Genomic DNA, 20,278 nt, shown 5'->3' on the forward strand with positions numbered 1-20,278 from the left:
ACCACTGTGTCAGTTCAAGCAATCAATCTTTATTTACAGTCAACTGACCATTATTATGGCATATAGGTACACATAATGGTAAAAAGAAAGGATACAAAATCTGTAAAAATGTTGGAAGTTTGAACTGAGTGGGAAGTAGACACACTGTGGCTATGGAGCAAGGGACTGGAAGGTAGGATGAGGCACCCTTGAGATCTCTAGCTTAGCCATAGAAGCTTCCTGAAATACTCTGCACTAGCATAGAACGCATATGTATGCCTGCACAGGTGACCACTTGAAGAGCTACCAGGCTTTATTGCTTCATGTGAAAAAACAAAATGTTATTTTGTATATGTTCAGAGGGCAGGAGGCTAAGTAGGAGGTAGAGAAGGAATTTGGTCGTTATCCATAAACAAAAGAAAACTTGTAGTCACTAAAGTTGCAGGGCTGCTGCTGCTGCTTCTCCTCCTCCTCATTAGTAGTGAAAACATCTATGTGTTTGAAGTAGCTAGAGTTCAATACGTTTTCCCTAAATTGTGCTTGGGGAAAGTACTACAGAAGAATGCTGGTTAATGATTGCCAAGGGTGAATGACTGGCGGGGGTAAGGCAGCAGCAAACAGCGGTCAAGTGAATAATTTTCTCCCTTTGAAATGCTCAAAACAAGCTTGGCTCCAAAAAAACATTGGGTTCTCTATGCCTAAATATATTGAAAGCCAGCTGCACTTTGCAGCAGTTTAGTTTAATGGAGATTTTCCCAAACTATTTATGCTACTGACTTTTCCTTCTCCCCTAAAAACACCAACAGGTGATGGTTTATTTGTAACTACTACATGGCTTCTTATGCTTGCTATTTTGCTTTTAGGAAATGCAGGTGTTCTTGACTTGGGTGTGCCACAAATTGTTTAAAAATATGATGTGTATCTTAGGGCATGTCTACACCAGCCATTTATCCTGGGATTGTTCCAGGGTCATCCCTGTGCATCCAAATGACACACAGGGGATCCCGGGAGCAGGCAGGGACGATCCCTCTATTTTCCTGGGATAATCCTTAGGTGTAGAAAGGGCCTTAGAGTAGATTGATTAAATGCTGGATTAGTTGGTGACAGGCTAAAGGAAAGGAAATGCTGCCAAACTGAATTGTTTTCTGCAAGTTGAATTTAGTTTGAGGAATTACATCATCCTCAGAATATGAATACCTCTAGCATTGACAAAAACTTTTTTTTACTCTTATTATTGGACAAACAACTTTAACCACATTTTGTGCCTAATCCTTAATAAAATGACAAAGAATAGGAGCAATAGTTCATCTTAATCTTTTAGCTAACAATTATATCTCATCATCATCATCATCATCAGTTTATTGTGCTAGCCGAAGGCCATGACAAATACATCCATAGAAAAGCATACAACTATAAAAGTACACAATAGTTTCAAATAACCAAGAGAACCATACAGACAACCTTAAATTTACTATGACTAAAGCTCTCATTTCGCTCAGCACTCTGAGTCTCTGTGGCAGTTTATAGCTATTTTATCTAGTTCTCTCTTCCTAATCTTTTTCGCTGCCAGTGCAAACAGGGCCACTTTATGAGTGACATCTATTGGTATCGCTAAGGAGGAAGAGAACTGTTTCTGCTTGGGCATTCCTGCCTCCATATGTCAGCAGCGGTTTCAAGAGTCTCTCTCTTGGGTCCCCATACAGAGGGCAAGTTAACATGTAGTGTGCTATGTCTTCCACTTGTTGCTGACCACAGATACATAATCTCGATTCGAATGTTACCTTGTGGTAGCGTCTGTCCAGCACTGCGTTTGGCATCACTTGAAACCTCAATTCAATGAAAGCATTTCTCAGGGGCAGTGGCCTCAATTTGGACAGATAACATGCTCTATAGTGTTCTGTTTTTAGAAGAGGGAACCACTGAGAGAATTTATTTATTTATTACATTTCTATACCGCCCAATAGCCATTTAGAATTTTTAATAAGTTGCAGGTCCCTCCTAGCCCAATCTATCCCAAAACACCAATCCCTTAGTTGCTTCTTATCCATACTTAGAGCAAACTTCAATTCAGGGAGATGATAACTAGGGATGTGCTCCGCTTCTACTCGGACCGGCGAATTAGAAGCGGAGCGGGGGGCTTCGCCTGCCCTTAAGGCAGAGGCGAAGAAGATTGGGGGGCCGGCGGAGCGTGGCGAAGAGGATCGAGGTGAAGGCGGATCCTTCGCCTCGATCCGGAGCTCCGCTGGAAAGGTAAGTGGGGTTTGCCGGGCCCTGCCGCTGTCGCTGTCGCCCATGCGGCATCAGCGGCAGGGCCCGGTAACCCCCCCCCGCCCTCCTCTCCCTTACCTGCCTCTGTCCGCGGTCCGTCGGCGTCTTCAATTGAGCTCAATTGAAGACGCCGACGGACCGCGGACGGAGGCAGGTAAGGCCCCCCTCTCCCTTGGTCCCTTACCGGGCTCTGCTGCCGTCGCCGCATGGGCGGTGATGGCGGCAGGGCCCGGTAAACCTCCCGCCCTCCTCTCCCGGCCTTACCTGGCGCCACTCCCCTCCACTGCGGAGCTCCGATTCGGAGCCTGAGCTCCACGGCGAAGAGGAGCGGAGTATGGGCGGAGCGGTGCGGAGCGGAGTGGGCCGAGCCGAAATTTTCGGATCGGCCCGCGGGGCGGAGCGGGGGGTCCGTGCACACCCCTAATGATAACTATGCAGGAGCTTTTAGAATATTGCTGTCCAATGACAATTATCCATTTCTAGAAAACACTTAGTAGGAAGACGCTCATTTTGCAAGATGGCGATTCGTTTAAAATATTTTAGCTGCGCACTCTCAATTCTTGCCCTAACTGAAGGACTACCAGCTTCTGTGCGCAAGAAAGCTGCAGGGGTACCAGATGGAAGAGAGAAAAGTTTTCGAAGGAAGTTGTTCTGCACAATCTCCAAGGCTTCGGTCATGGTGTTGTCAGACCCCCAGATTTCAGACCCATAAAGCAGCTGCGGTATTACTTTGGTGTTAAAGATTTTTAGGGCAGGTTCGATCACCTGTCCCCCTTTATTATAATAAAACTTATAGAGCCCCTATAGTTTTTTGTGCTTTCAATTTCGCTGCCTCCCTGTGCCCTTTCCACGAGAGGGACTCACTAAAGAGAATATCACTATTGCAAAACAAAGAATAGGAATAGCTTTTAATGACAGTTGTGATTACAATGGGTTTAATAACAAGTTTGTTGAGCCTCGATTTCACAGGATCCACAAATAACTTATAAGGACTTGTGATACATATTAATTTTTGCATTTGAGTGTGTGGGGTTGTCACGTGCTTTCTGAGTCACTGCAGTGCAATCTGTATACATTCTTGGCTACTATACTAACAAGCCCTCTGAAAAGCAGCATGGTGTGGGTGCAGGAATCAATAGGAAATGACAATATTTTCACACTTTTGGATGCCTGTGTTTTATGTGAGAGCTCAGTCAGAATTTGTGGGGGTTTCCCTCCTTTCCCCTTCCTGCCTCATCCTTATCAAGTGATGCTTTTTGAATTCATAGACTCCCATCTCATGATGATTTTCTTCAGCATGCCCATAAATCACTTAGTATAGGATTTGCCTTTATGAAAGTATCTAGCAGGAAAAATGACCACTTAGCAAGGGAGAGCAGCAGCCACATGACTCTACTCTGGTATGATCACAGGTGGCCTCAAGCAAACCACTATTTCTCATCGCCAGCCTTCCATCCACGATATGGAGGTGTTAATGATGGCTTGCCTTGCAAGGTGGTTGTAAAGATTACTGGGGAAATGTGTTTCAAGTTCTTTGAAACACTCAGTAAGCACTATATAAAATTCTGAGTATTACTATTCTAAAGGTGTGTTCACGTCCACTTTTTGCCATAACTATGTAGTTAAGCATTTAGTGCATATAAACAGTGACTGCAGAGAACATAAGAGCCATGCTGGATCAGACCAAGGGTCCAACTTGTCCAGCATTCTGTTCACACAGTGGCCAACCAGTTGTTGGCCAGGAACCCACAAGCACAACATGGTGCAACAGCACTGCCTACCCATGTTCCCCAGCAGCTGGTGTACAAAGGCTTACTGCCTGTGATATTGGAGAAAGCACATAGCCATCAGGACTACTAGCCATTGATAGATTTCTCCACCAGCAATTTAACCCCCTTTTAAAGCCATCTAAATTGGTGGCCATCACTACATCTTGGAGGATTACTCCTACTATCCCTGCCTCCGGTCCTCATGTGTTGGTCAGTTTTAACTTCAATCTTACAGATGTGCACCCTACAAAATGCAGGTTCTCCAATTACATGGAAAGGAGGCTTTGTTCAGCAAAGTTAGTTCAAAACATGGAGGTTGGGAGTTAGGATAGTGGGTGCAATACTGCTCCTCTGACTGTATACATGTTATAAATGTCTGGAAAAGTGTCAACCAATCCAGATCCAGACTTCAATCTGGTTCAGAAACATCATTCTCAATCTGCAAATCATTATTTGGAGATTAGGAATGTGTTTATTGGCTTATAGCCTTCCCCTCCCTTCCGTGATTTGCTACAACTGCAGGTTATTGTGGCTAGTCCAAATTGGGGTGAGCTATGGCTAGAGCTAACCAGGATTGCAATGGAAGTATGCTTTGACGTTTGTGTAATGTTGAAATGTGAGCTACAACAAACCATGGAAAGGAGGGGATTTCCAGGAGGGATCATGTGTGGCTGTAGTACAGCCCCAGCCTGCAAACCATGGTTCTGATAATGAGAATAATGCTTCTGAACTGGATCTTTAAAAAAGTTGTTATTGCTTTTCAGTGAACAGCACATCATGTTGCATGAGTAGCGCAGCAAGACTGTCCAGCACAAAAAAGGGAGCAACTCTGTTAATGATTTGGAGGAGGCAGGGGTTGTCTTCCTGCACCCCTCCCCTCCCGTCAAAATTAATTTAATTGGCTTATGGAGGCACCTGTAAACCTGCTAGGGCCCTAGGTTGTAGCTAAACATCATTGTGATACAACTTGTGCAATCTTTTGTAAGAACTTTCATTGTTGCTTTTACTAGTAACAGAGGTAATAACTTGCAGTAGCAAGTTCTGCATTCTCTTTTAAAAGCCCAGTAAAGATGAAGGAATATAGCCCAAACACAGCACAGCCTCATTTATATAAGTGGCCCAGTAGAGTTACAACATATTTGACTGTACAAAAGTGCTATTTCTCTAGGTCTGTACCTTGGCATGGGATTACTTCCAGTCCTGTTAACTGGGAGCACATAGCCTTAGGAGACTGGCTCTTGCTGCAGTTTTCATTCCTGTGTGCAACCCATCAAATAGACGACGGAGTTTTTAGATACATGCTCACATGGTTGCAATTAGGCCCGCCTGTCCATGAATCAGACTGTTTAAATCGGTGGTCCCAGAGCAGAAGAGGATTATTAATGTCAGAGACTCTTTGTGGTTCTCAACTGCTGTATCTGACAACTGCACAGTCCGAACATGGTTCTCACTCACTCTGCCTGAGGGCTGGTGTGGAATGTGGCTGCCTCAGCTTTATTGAGTAGCTGGTGATTTACACAACTCATGGAATTCACTCCTAATGTGAAAAAAAAAGTCTTTGGGTTGTGGTAAAAGGAGTGCTGGTGTCTACTGTGGTGCGAAACACCACCCTGGATTTTCTTATCTTTTTGACCATGGGCCTCTGCCCACACCTACAGTGTACTTCAGAGGGTGCTGGTTAAAAAGTTGGCCATTTAACAAAACTAACAAACAGAGAAGGACCTGTGAGTGAATTACCCAGCTTAATAGATCTGGAACATTGTGCAATGAAAACTGAATGCTATACACACTTTATTACTTAATAAATGTGCCCTATGGGTTACCCAAGTATTGAAACACACAACCCAATCCTGAGTTGTCGTCTATTTATTACTTATCGAGCATTATTTGTAAACCTACCAAAATTAATTTCAGTGTTGTAATCAGTTTTCTTTCTATAACGTTTGGTTTTATTATATGCTCTTTTAGAGAGAATCAACTGTGTTCATACTGTTCATTCAAAGCAAACCTTTTACATTGTGTAACCCATAGGGCACGTTTATTAAGTAATAAAGTGTGTATGGCATTCAGCTTTCATTGCACAACGTTTCAGCTCTATTCAGTTGGGAAATTGACTCACAAGTCCTTGTATGTTTGTTTTAACCAATTGTGAGGGCTCCTCCTTTTTGTTTGTTTGTTTCATTTAACAAAGCTGTCAGACGTGTGTAAGTGGATGTTTTCTTGTCATCCTTCATCTAAGATGTTCTCCCTTGCAACACTATGTGAAGGAGACTATGGCTATTTTGCTCAAATTGCTGTCTGAACATACTAGGTTTTTCATATCAGCATATCTGAAAATATCATACCCTTGGGAAATCTGGATTACTCTTACAAAGGAGGGATTAGTACCATTGAGTTTGGTCATGAGGGGAGGAGAGAGAGAGAGGAAAAAGGAATCAACAGAACCTCTGTCCTTGTAAAGGAAGGGCAAATAGTCTTACTTAGGAGATTACTACTTAGCACGTGTTTACGTTGTAGAATTTGCATGGATATCTCAACATTTCTGAAGATAGTATCTTAGGTCCTGCTAAATAACCAATTATATTTCAACATGTGTCTTGATTTCTGAATTGGCAAGCAGCAGTATGGCCATACCTTCCTTTAAAGTCTAGACCTGAATCTGGTTGTCTGGTGGTAATTTTCTCCTCCTCCTCCTTCCTAAAGTAGGACCAATTTTACTTTGAAATACATTTGCAATTGTGCTCCCTCTTCCAGACATGTTCCTCCTTATATTCTGGTACACTATGTCCAGCTTTTAAAAGCTTACAGTACGTTCTATTTTGATCATGAAGTAAGACAAAAAGGAAGAAAGGAACGCATCATAACAGTCTGTTCTAACAGCAAAGTAGGAGATTATTATTGCTTACTAGTTGAAGGCCGCCAGCTTTATTATTTATTTATTTATTTATTATTGCATCTATATCCTTTTTTCCTCCAAGGAACCCAAGGCGGCATACATAATCCTCCTCTCCATTTCTATCATCACAACTACAACAACCCAATGAGGTAGGTTGGGCTGAGAGTCTGTGACTGGCCCAAAGTGAGCTCATACTAGCTGTTTTATGTGCTTGGTTAATAATAACAATCATCTAACTCAGGGTGGGGAACTTGTTGTTGTTGGACTCCAACTCCCATCAACACCAGCCAGCACTGGGATGATGGGAGTTGTAGTCCAAAGTAATCTGGGGGGGCACAGATTCCCCCACCCATTTTAAATGAGAGCTGGTCTTCTCTGTTATATCTGAAGCAAGGGAACAGGGTGATTCTGATGCTCTGCCACTCATGTTCCAGAGATTGTGCTTCCTGTTCCCTCTGCTTGTCAAACATTCTGAAGTCCCTCTTGTGAAAAATGGCTCTGTCAGTACTTTAGAATCCATAACTATGAGTTGTTAGTGTGTTGTTTTAAAGAAGTACTTTCACATTAAAAAAAGGAGAAGCAGGAACCCCCACATAAATCTCTTTGTTGGCTGGAGAACACCACATGTAGAAGCAGTTTATTGATCCATAAGAGCGCACACATTTCAGAGGGACCCTTAATTGTGATTTCTCCAAAGCATTAGCTGTAAAGGGAAAGAAGCCTTTTCTGGAGAATGGCAAGGCTGTTTTGCAACTGGAAGAAACAGTGTTTGCTTTTCCCCCCTGCTACCATCTCTCTTCTGCTTTCCTCTTTCCATGGGATTATAACTGTAAATTCAACTGCAGACACTAGCACAGTGACTGAATTCTTATACAGAGCAGTGCCAAAAAGGAGATAATGTGAAAATAAATTGTAGACTGTAGATGACTGATGTGTTGTTAAAGACAGAAAGCTTCCTGTGCTCATGTAATGTTCATAAAATGAAATGACAACACACACCCCTTTCCAGTGACTGCAATTCAGCTTAGAAGAGACTATGTAGGAAAATACAAAATGGCTTAATTGACTTGCAGTATAAATTACAGATACTTAGCTGAGCTGCTGCCAATGTCACTTTCCTCTTTGTATTTATTCATGTAGGATTGGACCCTCAAAACGTTTGCAGACTCTTGGTACCTGTTTGTCCAGTACCCCCTCCTCCAGTTGCCTTTTTATCTCAGGAAGTGGCTCATTTCATCCAGGCATTTAGACCTCATCTGTAGACAAAAATAAGCAGAGTTATCAAATCAGACGTGTCAGGGTTTACAGCCAAATCTAAATTACAGCACCTGAAAGCCTCCACTTAATATAATGTCAACCTCTTACCGTCTGGCGCCAGTGATGCCAATCCCTAATGCAACAAGAGGCAGCATTTAAGTCTTCCTTGGGAAATCTTAAACTTTGAGTGGTTTCATTCTGGCACATTTCGTGTTCTTCCTTCTTATAGGAATAGGCTTCAAGCTGGCCCATTTTGCTAAGAATTCTACTTTTCCTCAACAATCACAAGTTGTGTTTCTCTTGCTTAGAGAGTTTGCAAATGTGTGGCTCCTCCACTGATTTCGTATGTTGTGTGCTTATTCCCATGAATTAAAGTGTGTGCAAAGATGTATTTTTCAAGGACCTAGCAATTTTCCCAACAAAGCCTTCTGGGGTGCTTTACATGTGCTTTGGGATAATCAAGAGTTAGTTTGCTATGTCTGAAGGAGGACTCATCTAAGGGCAGGTGCACTTCCAACAATAAATTATAATATTCGATCTGGAAAAGGTGTGGAAAATGGCAACGGAATGATCAGAGACCTAACATTCCTTCAGTATTGGAGGAACCTGAAAACAAAACAAAACAAGACAAGGACTTGAGTTTAAAAGAAGAAATGGCTGCGACACAAATGCTGAAGGTTCTGAAAAATGCGAATCAGTACTTTTTGTAGCATGTTGGATAATACAAGAACTAGAGATCACCTTTGAAAAGTTTTAAGGCCAGTTGTAAGGAAAAATGCTTTCCATCCACGGTAAATTTCATCCTTGGCACCTCTGCCAAGGGAAGAATCAACAGCAAATAGAATAATAAAAAAGAGCTAGTTCAAGGACAAGGTCTGGGGATACTTCACCCACCTATCTCAGCCTATGGCAGGTGTGTAAAAGTCAACTCATTGTGGCTTCAACCCATGCCGAGCCAGTTGTATGTGTGCCAGCCACACACCCCAAGCCAGGATAGGCTTCTGACACACCATCGTGAACAAATAAGTTATGTATAATCAATACCTTTCAGTTTTAGCAATTTGTTATTTAATTCCAGAATGCAAGCACTTAATGTTAACTGAAGTTACTTTCAATGGCTTGGATCCAGATTTAACCCTGATGCACTGCCCTGCCGGAAATAGACTTCCCTGCCCCTCCTTACCACAACAGCCCCTCGAGCTCTCTGAAAATGCTACATGGAGATTTAGGAGAACCAACTGAATGGGATAAGCTGTGGTGTGGAGGGGATCCCCCAAAATTGTGTAGAGAGACCTTCCACAAGAGGAGCCTTTCCATTTACAGAAGACAGATTGTGGATCTAACCCAATATTTATAACAGAGCATATATCAAGATCAAACAATACTTGTACAATATAACCGAGAGAAATCTTTCTCAGTTAACATCTGTTTCTGGAACACGATCAATTGCATCAGCACCTGTATTGCTTCCTAGTGTTAATCCGCTGAAGAAATAAATGGCCTTCTTCCAAAATACAAATATGTTGCTTGCCCTTCATAAAGTCCGATTAGACTGAATGGAAATTCCCATTAGTGACTAATATGTTCTTGTTAAAAAAACATAAGTAATCCCCCACCCCCTTGTAACTTCTCATGGATGCGAGCAGAGAGACTGGGCATTAAATGTATGCTTTAAATGCAAATATTAATCCATCTTTCCTCCCCAAAGTCACAGTGCTAAATGCAAATGGGTTGTGTGTGGTTATTGGCTACTTCTTTGAGCTTCTCCCAGCCTGCTGAGATTGGGAAATGAAGACACATGGAAGGAGAGGGGGGAGAGAAAGCAACTGATTGGCTGACAGTTAAATGAAAAAGAAGCCAGTTAGAACTACAACTGAAGTTTCTAGGGTGTATTGTGGGGAAAGATGGGAAGTGCTTGGGCAAAAGAAGCAATTCGTTCTGCCCTACATCCATTCCTTTAATCCATTGGGGGTCCCATTTGGGGTCAAAAGGCAAAGTTTAAATATTTAATACATAGATAAACTAGATCATTCAAAGATTACCGTTAAACAATGAAAAAGTGCCCTCTTCACCTCTACTGGTAAGGTTTTCGTTTGGTTTGGTTTTAAAGAGATTTATTTTGGGAAATTGGAGGAGTTCAGGGAGAGAAGATAACCGAGATTATATATGTGTGTGCATGTGTGTGTTGTGGAAGGAAAGGACTGAGTTCAACCCTTCTAATGAAAACCATAGGTAAAACATTGCTTGGAGGCTACCTACTTTTGGATTCTAAGTCTATCAGGAGGAGATGAGAGAAAGGCCCCCTGCAGATACTCAGAAGTACTTTTCTTCCTATATTGTAGGACTCAGTCCTGGAACTGAAAATACTCATTTGCAGAGCCCTGTTGAGTCTTAACCCAAATTAAGTCCAGGGATGGTGGAGAGTTTCCTGTAACAAGAAGGTACGAGGCAGGATTTTCCCATCCAGGAGGGGCTGTTTTTGTGACGAGTTTCTGGGAAGACGGTAAGGGAGAAATCTAGGGATGGATTAATCGGGGAGCGGGGGGGGGAGAAGAATGTACGTGCTTCCTCATTTATAGTGTCTGGATAACAACAGTCCTTAATTTCTGATGAGAGGTATTCGGATTTTATTACAAGCTTTTTTAGACAACATGCTAAGCCATAGTTAGGCTGCTAAACCTTTTGCAGCAATTGGTTAGTGAGCAGGCTTAAGCTATGGTTATGTAGCCATCATGGTTAGGAATGGTTCACACGACATGCTAAATCATGATTCACATGATACGCTAAGCCATGTTTAGTTCAAAATGCTTAACCACCATGGCTTAGCATGTCATCTGAACAGGGTCTACCTGTGGGAGATATGCCATCGCTGTATATGCCCTAATCATTGATACCAAGTTTGTGGGGGAGGTTGCAGTTGCTTAAGGAAAAGCACTCTCCATATAGTTATCTTACCGCTTATTTGGCTTAAGAATGATCTGCCATGTAGTCACTGACTGATCTTCAGGTAGCTGTAAAATGGGCCGATGTCCTTGAATTGACATAAATGCAATATAGTATACATCTGTGTATTGTATGTGTTCTGTCTTGCCTTGTGTGATGTTTGTCATCTGAGCCTTACATGGACTTGTAGTACCTGCTGATGGCGCATTTGAGTCCTGCTTATCAGAGCCAGCCCCACCATTTGTCTGCCAGGCCACACGTCTGGACTGCTGGACTTTGCCCATAGCTTTGCCCTCCCATGTACAGGAGTGTCCCTGTTTTCATCTGTAAAATGTTGGAGGTAGAGTGGCAGTATCCTCTTTTACAGAGGGCGGTCCTCTATTTGAAGGGCTATTCTGTTTTAAAGAATCATCGGAAGGGAGAGCCTTGGCCTTGAGGTTGCCCATCCACAGTTAGCAGATTAAACAAGCACACCAACCACCCGGTCATGGTCTTCCCAACTATGGTGAAATGCAATTGTGTTTTTATTAAAATTATAGCAATTATTTCTACATGTATGTTTGTTTATTTATTTATTTATTGCATTTCTATACCGCCCAATAGCTGAAGCTCTCTGGGCGGTTTACAAAATTAGGGTGAATTCACATATGCAAATCTTAATGCAAATCTGCCCTCTTTTGTCTTTATTTGGTGATGCTGATCACCCTAGTTTGAGGAATACTTTACAGAGGAAATGCCTACAATAAAATGTTGTTTCAACAGTCCCGCAGTCTTTTGTGTCCATAGCTACTCAATGGAATCAGTAGACTTAAAACAACAACAACAACACAAATTATAATAAAAAACCCAAACACTACATATGTCTGAAATGTTTAGTTGACATATCTGTGGAGAATTAGAAGTCACTCAAGTCTGCCTGCTTCATACATTGCTTGAAATTTGTTAGCATTTTGTTGCCAATTTAAATGGGGACAATTTAAGCTTTTCAGTTTTTCTTTTCTTTTAAGAGCCAGTTAAGTAATGAACTTCACTCAGCAGTAGTAACAGAATTATCACTGCATTAAACTGTTGCTGATGAAAAAAAAATATTTTTCTTCCATCTCAAGTGGAAATAACAATGACAAATTCAGCAGCACTTAAGCATTTAATCTTCCCATCTTGGCTGCTATTGTGACATTTTATGAAGTCTGGGGGTAGCATAAGACATTAGCTTTAGTTGTTGTGGGTTGAGAACTGTCTGGGCTAGTAGGGTTTACATGGTATTTAAACAAATTTATTAAAAGTGTTTACAGACCCATTTCAAGCTAGATGTTATTCAAGTCTAAATCCAGTTGATTTAGCTGGTAGTTGGGTTTCCCCATGTTATATTGGACAGTCAAATGATACTTTTTGAAGGTGGACCTTTTGTAGTTGATTAAATGAGCATGGATTTTTTAAAATATGGGTAGGTATATGATAACAGCTTGGAGCTTCCCTTAATTGTCACTTAGTAGTAATTCTTGGCTGGGTGTGTTCCTAGCATGGTTAAGGGGAATCTTGGAAATTCCCTGTATGCCTTTTATCACAAGCTCCTTTGGTATCCAGGGGCCTGTTCAGGAGTCTCCAAAACTTTTGGGACACTGGGAATATTTGGCCATTCACTACCATGGTGGATGTGGCCACACATAAACACCCAGCTGCCAGAATGCTAAAAGAAAAATAACTTGCCAAAGAACTTAAATATAAGTTAGAATGGGATCTGAGCTCCAAAATACAAAACCACGCCTTTGAACCCATTTCACAGAAGGCAAACTGATGAGGTTTAGCTATAAGTAACTTGATCAGGCCGAGAAAATGAGTACAAGGCAGAGATAGTGCCTGAGAACTGCAAAATCGCACACTGGCCCCTACAAAGCATAACAAAATACACATTTTGCATGTGGGGCCCAGAGGAGTGGTTTTGTGTTTTGGAGCTCAGCCCTCATTCTGCTTTGTTCTCCGGCAAGTTACTTTTCTTTTAGTTCTTGGAAATGAAACTGGCACTAGAAGCTGGTACTTCTCTTTGCATCTCAGTTAATTTTGTTTCTAAATCTCAAAAAAAGAAAATTGAAAAAGCAAGACGGTCTGGTAGCCTTGCAGACACCTAAGGAGGCTTATGTGGGCATAGTAGTGCCTATAGGAACCATGTTGGGGGCCTCAGGAACAACGAACCTCATTGTTGCTCCCAACTAGGCGCAAGCATGATTCCACTTGTCTACTTCTGGGAATCAGGACTCTGACCTCAGCTGATCAGTGCTGCAAGCAAGTGCTCTCCAAGCTAGGTCGTTGCACCCTGGGGAACTGTAGTGGCAGCCTGTCCCAGACCCTTTCAAGGTACATGAGAAAATTTGGAGAAGGAATGGTTCTTCTGAGCTGATCCATTTCCCAGCCATTACCAATGTAACATTTGTGCTCATCAGAATGAATCAAAAGATACGCTTATTCATATTGGATGGCATGTGGAGTAAGGGTTTTTGCTCTTTAAGGTCTCTTTATTTCTTTTTCATGATAGACACTGTGTTTGGCTTAGAATTATAGGCCATAGAGGTATCATGGGGAGGGGCTGTGGCTCAGTGTTAGAGCATCTGCTTTGCATGCAGAAGGTCCCAAGTTCAATCCCCAGCATCTCCAGGTAGGGATACAAGAAACCTTGCCTTTAAACCCTAGTGAGCTGCTACCAGTGGGTATTGATAATACTGGGCTAGATGGACCGATGGTCTGACTCAATATAAGGCTGTTTCCTATCTTCCTATGTTTCCTATCTTAATCTCCTTGGACTTTGTACAGTATAGGAAATGAAACATACTTGTGGTAGAAAGAATACCTAAAAATAGTTGCATTATTATTATTATTATTATTATTATTACCATTTATATACTGCCTTATTTACCATCAGGATAGTGTGTAACAATTTAAAAGAGCTTTGGCTATTGGGTGTTATAGAAATGTAATAAATAAATAAATAAATAAAACTTGTTAAAAAAACATAAGTTAAAACATTAATTGCATAATTTAAATGGCTAAATTAAAAAGATGTATTTTCTAAAAGCCACGAGAGTGGGTGGGGGCCAGTCATAGCTTTTGAGGGAGTGCATGCCATAATTTGGGGAGCAACACAAGAGAAAGCCCTTTTACATGTGCCGAACGACGGGCCTGTGCAAGTAATGGTGTCTTCAAAATGGCCTCTCCTGCTGATCAGAATACTTGGGCAGGTTCATAATGAGACAGGTGGTCCCTTAGCCTGTCTTTCTCCCTCTTCCAAATAATTAGAAAAATATGTGTACTTAATTGAAAACACCCTGAAAACACTTGAAGGAAGAATTATTTTTAATCTATCCATTTTTTGTTTGACTAGAGCAGAAAGCAGTCAGTTTTATACATACACAAATGTTTTCTTAAATGCATATTTCCATCTATTCTTGTGTTCTTCTGTTCTCTTGTACAACAGCTTTAAGTGGGGAATGTTTGTCTGTTTATATTATTCAAGACCTGTGCTCAAATCTTGGGTGTGGAAGCGAAAATCTGGAATGCACAACCAATAATGTCAAAAGCAACATACGCTTTGGCATGTTGTAATCAGTGAATGTATGTGCTGGGTTTTTTTTTTCCTTTTCGGGTGATGTACTTTTGCACTTTACCCTGGTTCCCTGGTTGGAAGGAAAGAACATGTTTTAGGCGTGGCATTGTCAGCCAAAGGTGACTTTTTGATGACTGGATTCCAACAGGCTGAGATCTAGCCAGGATGTCTCAAATCCTCACAGTTTTGATCGGTGGCTTATTCTCACCAGTTTAACATTGTTCAATATTTGACCTTCAGAATTCTTGGACTGCTGAAGTACCGCCAACTGTGTTCTTAAAGCCAATAGTGCACAACTAAAATTGGGAGAAAGAGACTGGGGAGTCTTTGAGCTAAATATGCAAGCCCCCAAATACTTCTTAAATAGAGTAGATTGATCTCTGAATTACCCAAATCTTAATTTTTTATCTTCATTATAAATTTCATGTTAGGAAAACAGTGTATATCTGGTAATCCTCTGATTTAACTGGAATTGTGATGAAGGGATCATCTGTGTTTCTCCAAGGACTTTCAGTGCTTTATATCTTAGATAAATGTGAAAGGGAACATGTTAATGTTGACTTGTAATGTAGGGAGCGGTAGGACGAATACGAATTGTTTACTGTGTGTGCAGCATTCCATTTCAGTCAGGTAATTTGCGGGGGGCGGGGCAGGGGGGGGAGTTAAAAGGGCACAGCAATTGTCACTAATCTCTTAGCTAGTTAACTGTTCAGCCTCTCTCCAGAAGCCTTTTTCTAACAATTAATGGCACATAGCCTAATGCAAATATTTATTTGTTTTCTGAATGAATCACTATGACTTTTCAGGGTTTTATATGCTGTACATTTGATGACTTGCCATGTGATTGCGAACTTTGCTTACCTGCATATTAGCCCACAGCAAATAGAAAGTAAATTCACTGTGTGTGTGTGTGTGTGTGTGTGTGTTATTTACAGTTGCTCTGGCAGCAGTTCCACCCTCCTTTTCTGGCCAGTACAGTCTCTTGAACTAAGCACAGTTTCTGAACTCACTTGAGCACTCTCATGCTAGTTGGCTGCACGTTGGCAATGTATTATGCTCACTACTGCAGTGACTGGGTGATTATTAAACAGAACTGTGCCTTAAAGCTGCTGTTACTCTTACTTGATTTAAATCACCCAGTACAGTCTGTCCTTGAAGCCAAGCAATAACAAAGATAGCATAATTGTACTTGGCCCCATAAATGTATTAGTTTCTGAAGTTCGTTGTCAGAAGGGGTCTATTGCTGACCTGAGTAGTGAACTGTCATGTATGCATTCTACAACCTTTCTTGTTTCGATATGGGGATATATGTTGTCCTTTCTCTTTTGAGCAAGAAGCTTCAGCTAAGAATAAACCTAGAACTGCCTGTTCCTGTTGGAGCAAATGGGCTAGAAATTGGAGGAGTAGGAAGAAGACACCCCTCAACCTTCCCAAATTTTTAGCCAGTTAACATTTTTACTCTTGAAGTGGTCTGGGGCAACGAAACCTATGTTAGAATGAAATCAGCACACTTGACCACCTGTTTCTTTCAAACTTCTCTGCAGGGAAGACTCACGGCAATGATCCAGAAAGTCTAATCCTCTGCCTTTTTGGTGATGGAGCTGAAGGTCTGGGTGGATGGTGTCCAGCGGGTTGTTTGTGGCGTCTCGGATCAGACCACCTGCCAGGAGGTTGTCATCGCACTGGCACGTGCCATTGGTAAGTAATTGTTGTACTTGTTCTGTCTAAAGGCAAACTTACAGACTAATCTTAGGCATGCTTTTTTTTTTATTGTGACCTACGCCAAGGGCATTTGCCAGTTGGGTGGTATATACATTTAATTAATAAATAAATGTTTCTTCGGAAGCAAATTCCAATGGAGAGAGCATGGTTTACTCCAGGTAAGTGTACATTGGATTGCAGGATTAATCTCCCTGCCCAAATTTCTGTCTTAGAACATATTGTCAGAGTGGTGCTTTACTCGCCCTTGTGGATTTTCGTATCTGTGTTATGTAAGCAAGGATTGTCGTTACTACGCAGTAAATGAAAAGCACTGGTAGCTACATGAATGGTAACAGTTTGCATGGTTGATTTCCACAGCTTAAGAGTTAAAATTCTGTCAATAGTTTTTCTTTAGAAGTTGAGTCTAAGGATTAGTTTAGATACTATGTTTTGCTAGTGGGGAAATCGTTCCTACGTTTGGGCGTACAAGTAGATTCAGTGGTGAAGGCTGGTTTCCACAATTCTATAACACTGCTGCTACTGCTGTGAAATATCCTTCCCTTTTCTACCTCCCCATCTCTCAGCTGCAGTTTTGCATTTTCCTTGACTAATTCAGCACTCTTCTATCCACCTGGGGGAAGCTGGTGAGCTTCACAGGAGGAAGACATCTAGAGAAAACTGGTTTGCATTGGGTTGAAAGGAAATCTGGACAGAGATAGCTGTCTCTGTTAGTCACTGATGAAGCTGTTAAACACTTTGGCACTATTTACCCCAGGGATGCGGAACCTCCAGCCTGTGGGCTGGATGTAGCACTTAAGAACTACCCTTTTTATCCTGCCTCATTTATTAACATATTTAATAACATTTAATTTTATTAAAATAATAATAGGAGCCTTTTTAAAGCCTAATTGCTGTCCAGGGTGAGTGTGTGTGTGTGTGTGAGTGAGTGTGTGTGTGTGTGTGTGTGTGTGTGTGTGAAAGAGAGAGAGAGAGAGAGAGAGAGACCTGGTTTGCACAATCAAAACAGCCCACCATGGGTTGTTTAAGCCACAGTGGACTGTGGTACAACCATTTCAAATATTCAGTGCCTGGTTGCAGCTTGTTTTGTGCGAACCTGTGAACCAAGGCTTATGTGAAGGTTAAACATTGAATATTCAAAATGGCTTAATCCATGGTGGGCTTTTCAATTCATTCAAATTGGACTTGTGAGAGAGAGACCTGGTTTGCACCACATGACAGCCCACAATTCTTCTTCTTCTAATAATAATAATAATAATAATAATAATAATAATAATAATGACAGAAAATGGAGAAAAAGGCTCTTACTGACCCCACATGATAGCCACAATATATACTACTGTTCAGTGTCAGAGATAGTATGCCTGTCTACACTAGTTGCTAGGGAAATATTACTAATACTGATGATGCTGATCATGATGATGCTAATGATAGTAATGGATGGGCGAAAAGGCTGTTAATGGAGTGTTGGGATTTAAAGTGCCCAAACTTTGGGCAAATGACTTGAAACTTGGCATGCACTTTCCTCCTTACTTTCTAGACATGCATATGCCAAGTTTCAAGCTCTCTTTGTGTTCCAGAGGCTGGCTGAAGGAAAAACATAACAAAAACTACCTGGGTGGCACTTGCAAGGGGAAAATGGGTAGGGGGAAGAGTTAAGCAGCCGCTCCAGTTGATTCTCGTTTGCAAGTGTCTTCCTTGGCCCCAAACATGCCTTACAAGGACAACATGAGGTTGGGAACCTGGTGTTTTCTTGCAACAGGCAGTTCTGCCCAAAGTAAGAGTGTTCAGTCTAGAATTCTCTCTCTCTCTCTCTCTCCACCCCAAAACAGCCAACACTGCCTTTGGGTGGGTATAAACAATAAATTATACTCTGCATGAGACTGGCTCAGTCTGTAACCAAAGGCAGGTTTGAAGGTTACAAATAAGTGCAAACAAAGTTCCTGTTTGCCATGGACAAGTGCCATTGGTGACAAGCACTCCCAGCAGTCTCCAAGAGGCTCTCTTGTGCTGCAGTTTGGAGGTGTTAAGGAACAGCAAGAGAAATCCCTGCTCTTTCTTCTCTTCTCCATATTGCAGTACAGTGTCAGGCTCTTAGGCGAGACATCTTCAGTGGAGGCCCTCTCTTTCTCTTCATCACTACCACTTGCTTGCTTGATAGGCCAGGGAGCAAGTAAGCAGTGGCAACTGCTGCTTCTCCTTCTCACCACCACCGTTGTCTGGGCCAGAGCGAGAGGCAGGGGGAAGAGCAGTTGCAAGGGTGAAGAGAGAACTCCAGGGGGCTCTTGTCAATGGGACCCTGCTGGGTGTGGACCCTTGGTAGGTGCCTAACTATGCCTGCCCTTGACACTGGCCCTGGCCCAGTGCAAATGAAAGAAATCTCTGTCTTTCCCTGAAGCCTTCTGCATGTGCCAGCGGACATGGGCTGCTCTCTCTCTCTCTCTCTCTCTCTCTCTCTCTCTCTCTCTCTGTGTGTGTAAGGAGTTGCTAGCAGGGACAAATATGGGCTAGCCAATAAGAAAAGCCAGAATTTGTGGGCCAATTGTAGGTGGCCTTCTGTTCCTGAACAGGAGAATGCTCTGCAGCTCTTTCATCCTCTTTGTCTTTAGGTACATGGAGAGACAACTGGCTTGAAATCCCATAATATGAAATCCTGAGTAGAACATGAGCAATGCACTAATGTAGCGGTTAAGCAAATTTGGTGTTTATTCATTAAGCCCAAGTACACTGCCCTACAAAACAGCCTTGAGTATTGCTTGTCACTTCCCTGTTCCAAACAGGATGCTGCTTTTCTATGGTCAGAGCACAACCATGATTTACATCTGCGCTATACAAGCATGACTCATAAATCCTGCATGCGTGAGTTTTCCCCATTTGACTATTATGTGGGCACATCAGTGCTGATTACGCCCCTTGAGGCTAATAGGGGTTATTCTGTCCTGTGATGCGGAAATGCTCTACAATGGCCAGCAAAGCTTGCATTAACTTTTGCTTCTGCCCTCTAACTAGATTTAGGGGTATTTCTGTCCCGACTCGGCAAAATAGGGTTACAGTCACAGCATATATGAGTACTTTCTGAGTCGGTGAGGAATCATCAGGACTTTTAAGGCAAAAGCCTTGTGGGCTAGCAGGTTATTGATTCACTGCTAGAAGTTACTAGAGCTGCTAGTTTACAAAATCTTGCTAATGATAATTTTGCCTAAAAGGGTTTAGATTCCTACATTAAAATTCCCCCAAGAGCTGCAGGGAAAAAAACATTAATGGAATTTGAAATACATTTTCCAAAAACATTCCTGGTGTGTGTGTGTGTGTATGAGAATGAGAGAGAGAGAGAGAGAAGCATCTGAACGTTTTCAGTTGGGGATTTTGGTGCGCATTGGGACGCTATATTGTAGGGAGAGAGAGATGAGTATTTCTGGGTTTATGGCAGATGCTACTGCCCTTATGTGGTGGTTCACCCAACCCGCAGAAGAAGGGATTAATGCAGTTCCTCATGTTCCATCAAATCTATACATTTTATGGTATATGGCTTTATCAATAGGTATCTCCATTGTGTCCAAAAGGGTCCACTGTTTTAGAAGCAGATGCTTACATAAGCACATTGCTAGTCTGTACTGTGTGCAAAATGAAGTTTAAATCCTAGCTTAGGGTAGAAGTGAGACTGAGACTCTTAGGTTGTGCCTGCATATGAAATGCTTCCCCAGGCCTTTTCTAACAGTAGCAATTGAGGTATAGGTGTAGAAGAGGACCTATGAAGTTCACATCTAATCTTGAGGTAAGAAAAGATGCTGTCATGCATGCCCAAATTACCTTCCAAATTGCAACTAGGAATGGATGGACTCACCTCCATCC

The 20,278-nt window shown here is 42.0% G+C and overlaps 1 protein-coding gene across 3 annotated transcripts in view; it reads left to right on the top strand.

The window, feature by feature from the left end:
- Positions 1-20,278, top strand: part of RASSF7 (Ras association domain family member 7) — a 106,827-nt gene that overhangs the window by 72,853 nt on the left and 13,696 nt on the right. For all 3 annotated transcript variants that reach the window (XM_063117090.1, XM_063117087.1, XM_063117091.1), the window contains exon 2: positions 16,252-16,405. In XM_063117090.1, coding sequence (XP_062973160.1) covers positions 16,303-16,405 — 103 coding nt within the window. In that variant the 5' untranslated portion in view covers positions 16,252-16,302. The remainder of the gene's footprint in view (positions 1-16,251; positions 16,406-20,278) is intronic.

This window comes from Elgaria multicarinata, chromosome 2 (genome assembly GCF_023053635.1).
Source record: "Elgaria multicarinata webbii isolate HBS135686 ecotype San Diego chromosome 2, rElgMul1.1.pri, whole genome shotgun sequence".
Taxonomy (NCBI): Eukaryota; Metazoa; Chordata; class Lepidosauria; order Squamata; family Anguidae; genus Elgaria; species Elgaria multicarinata.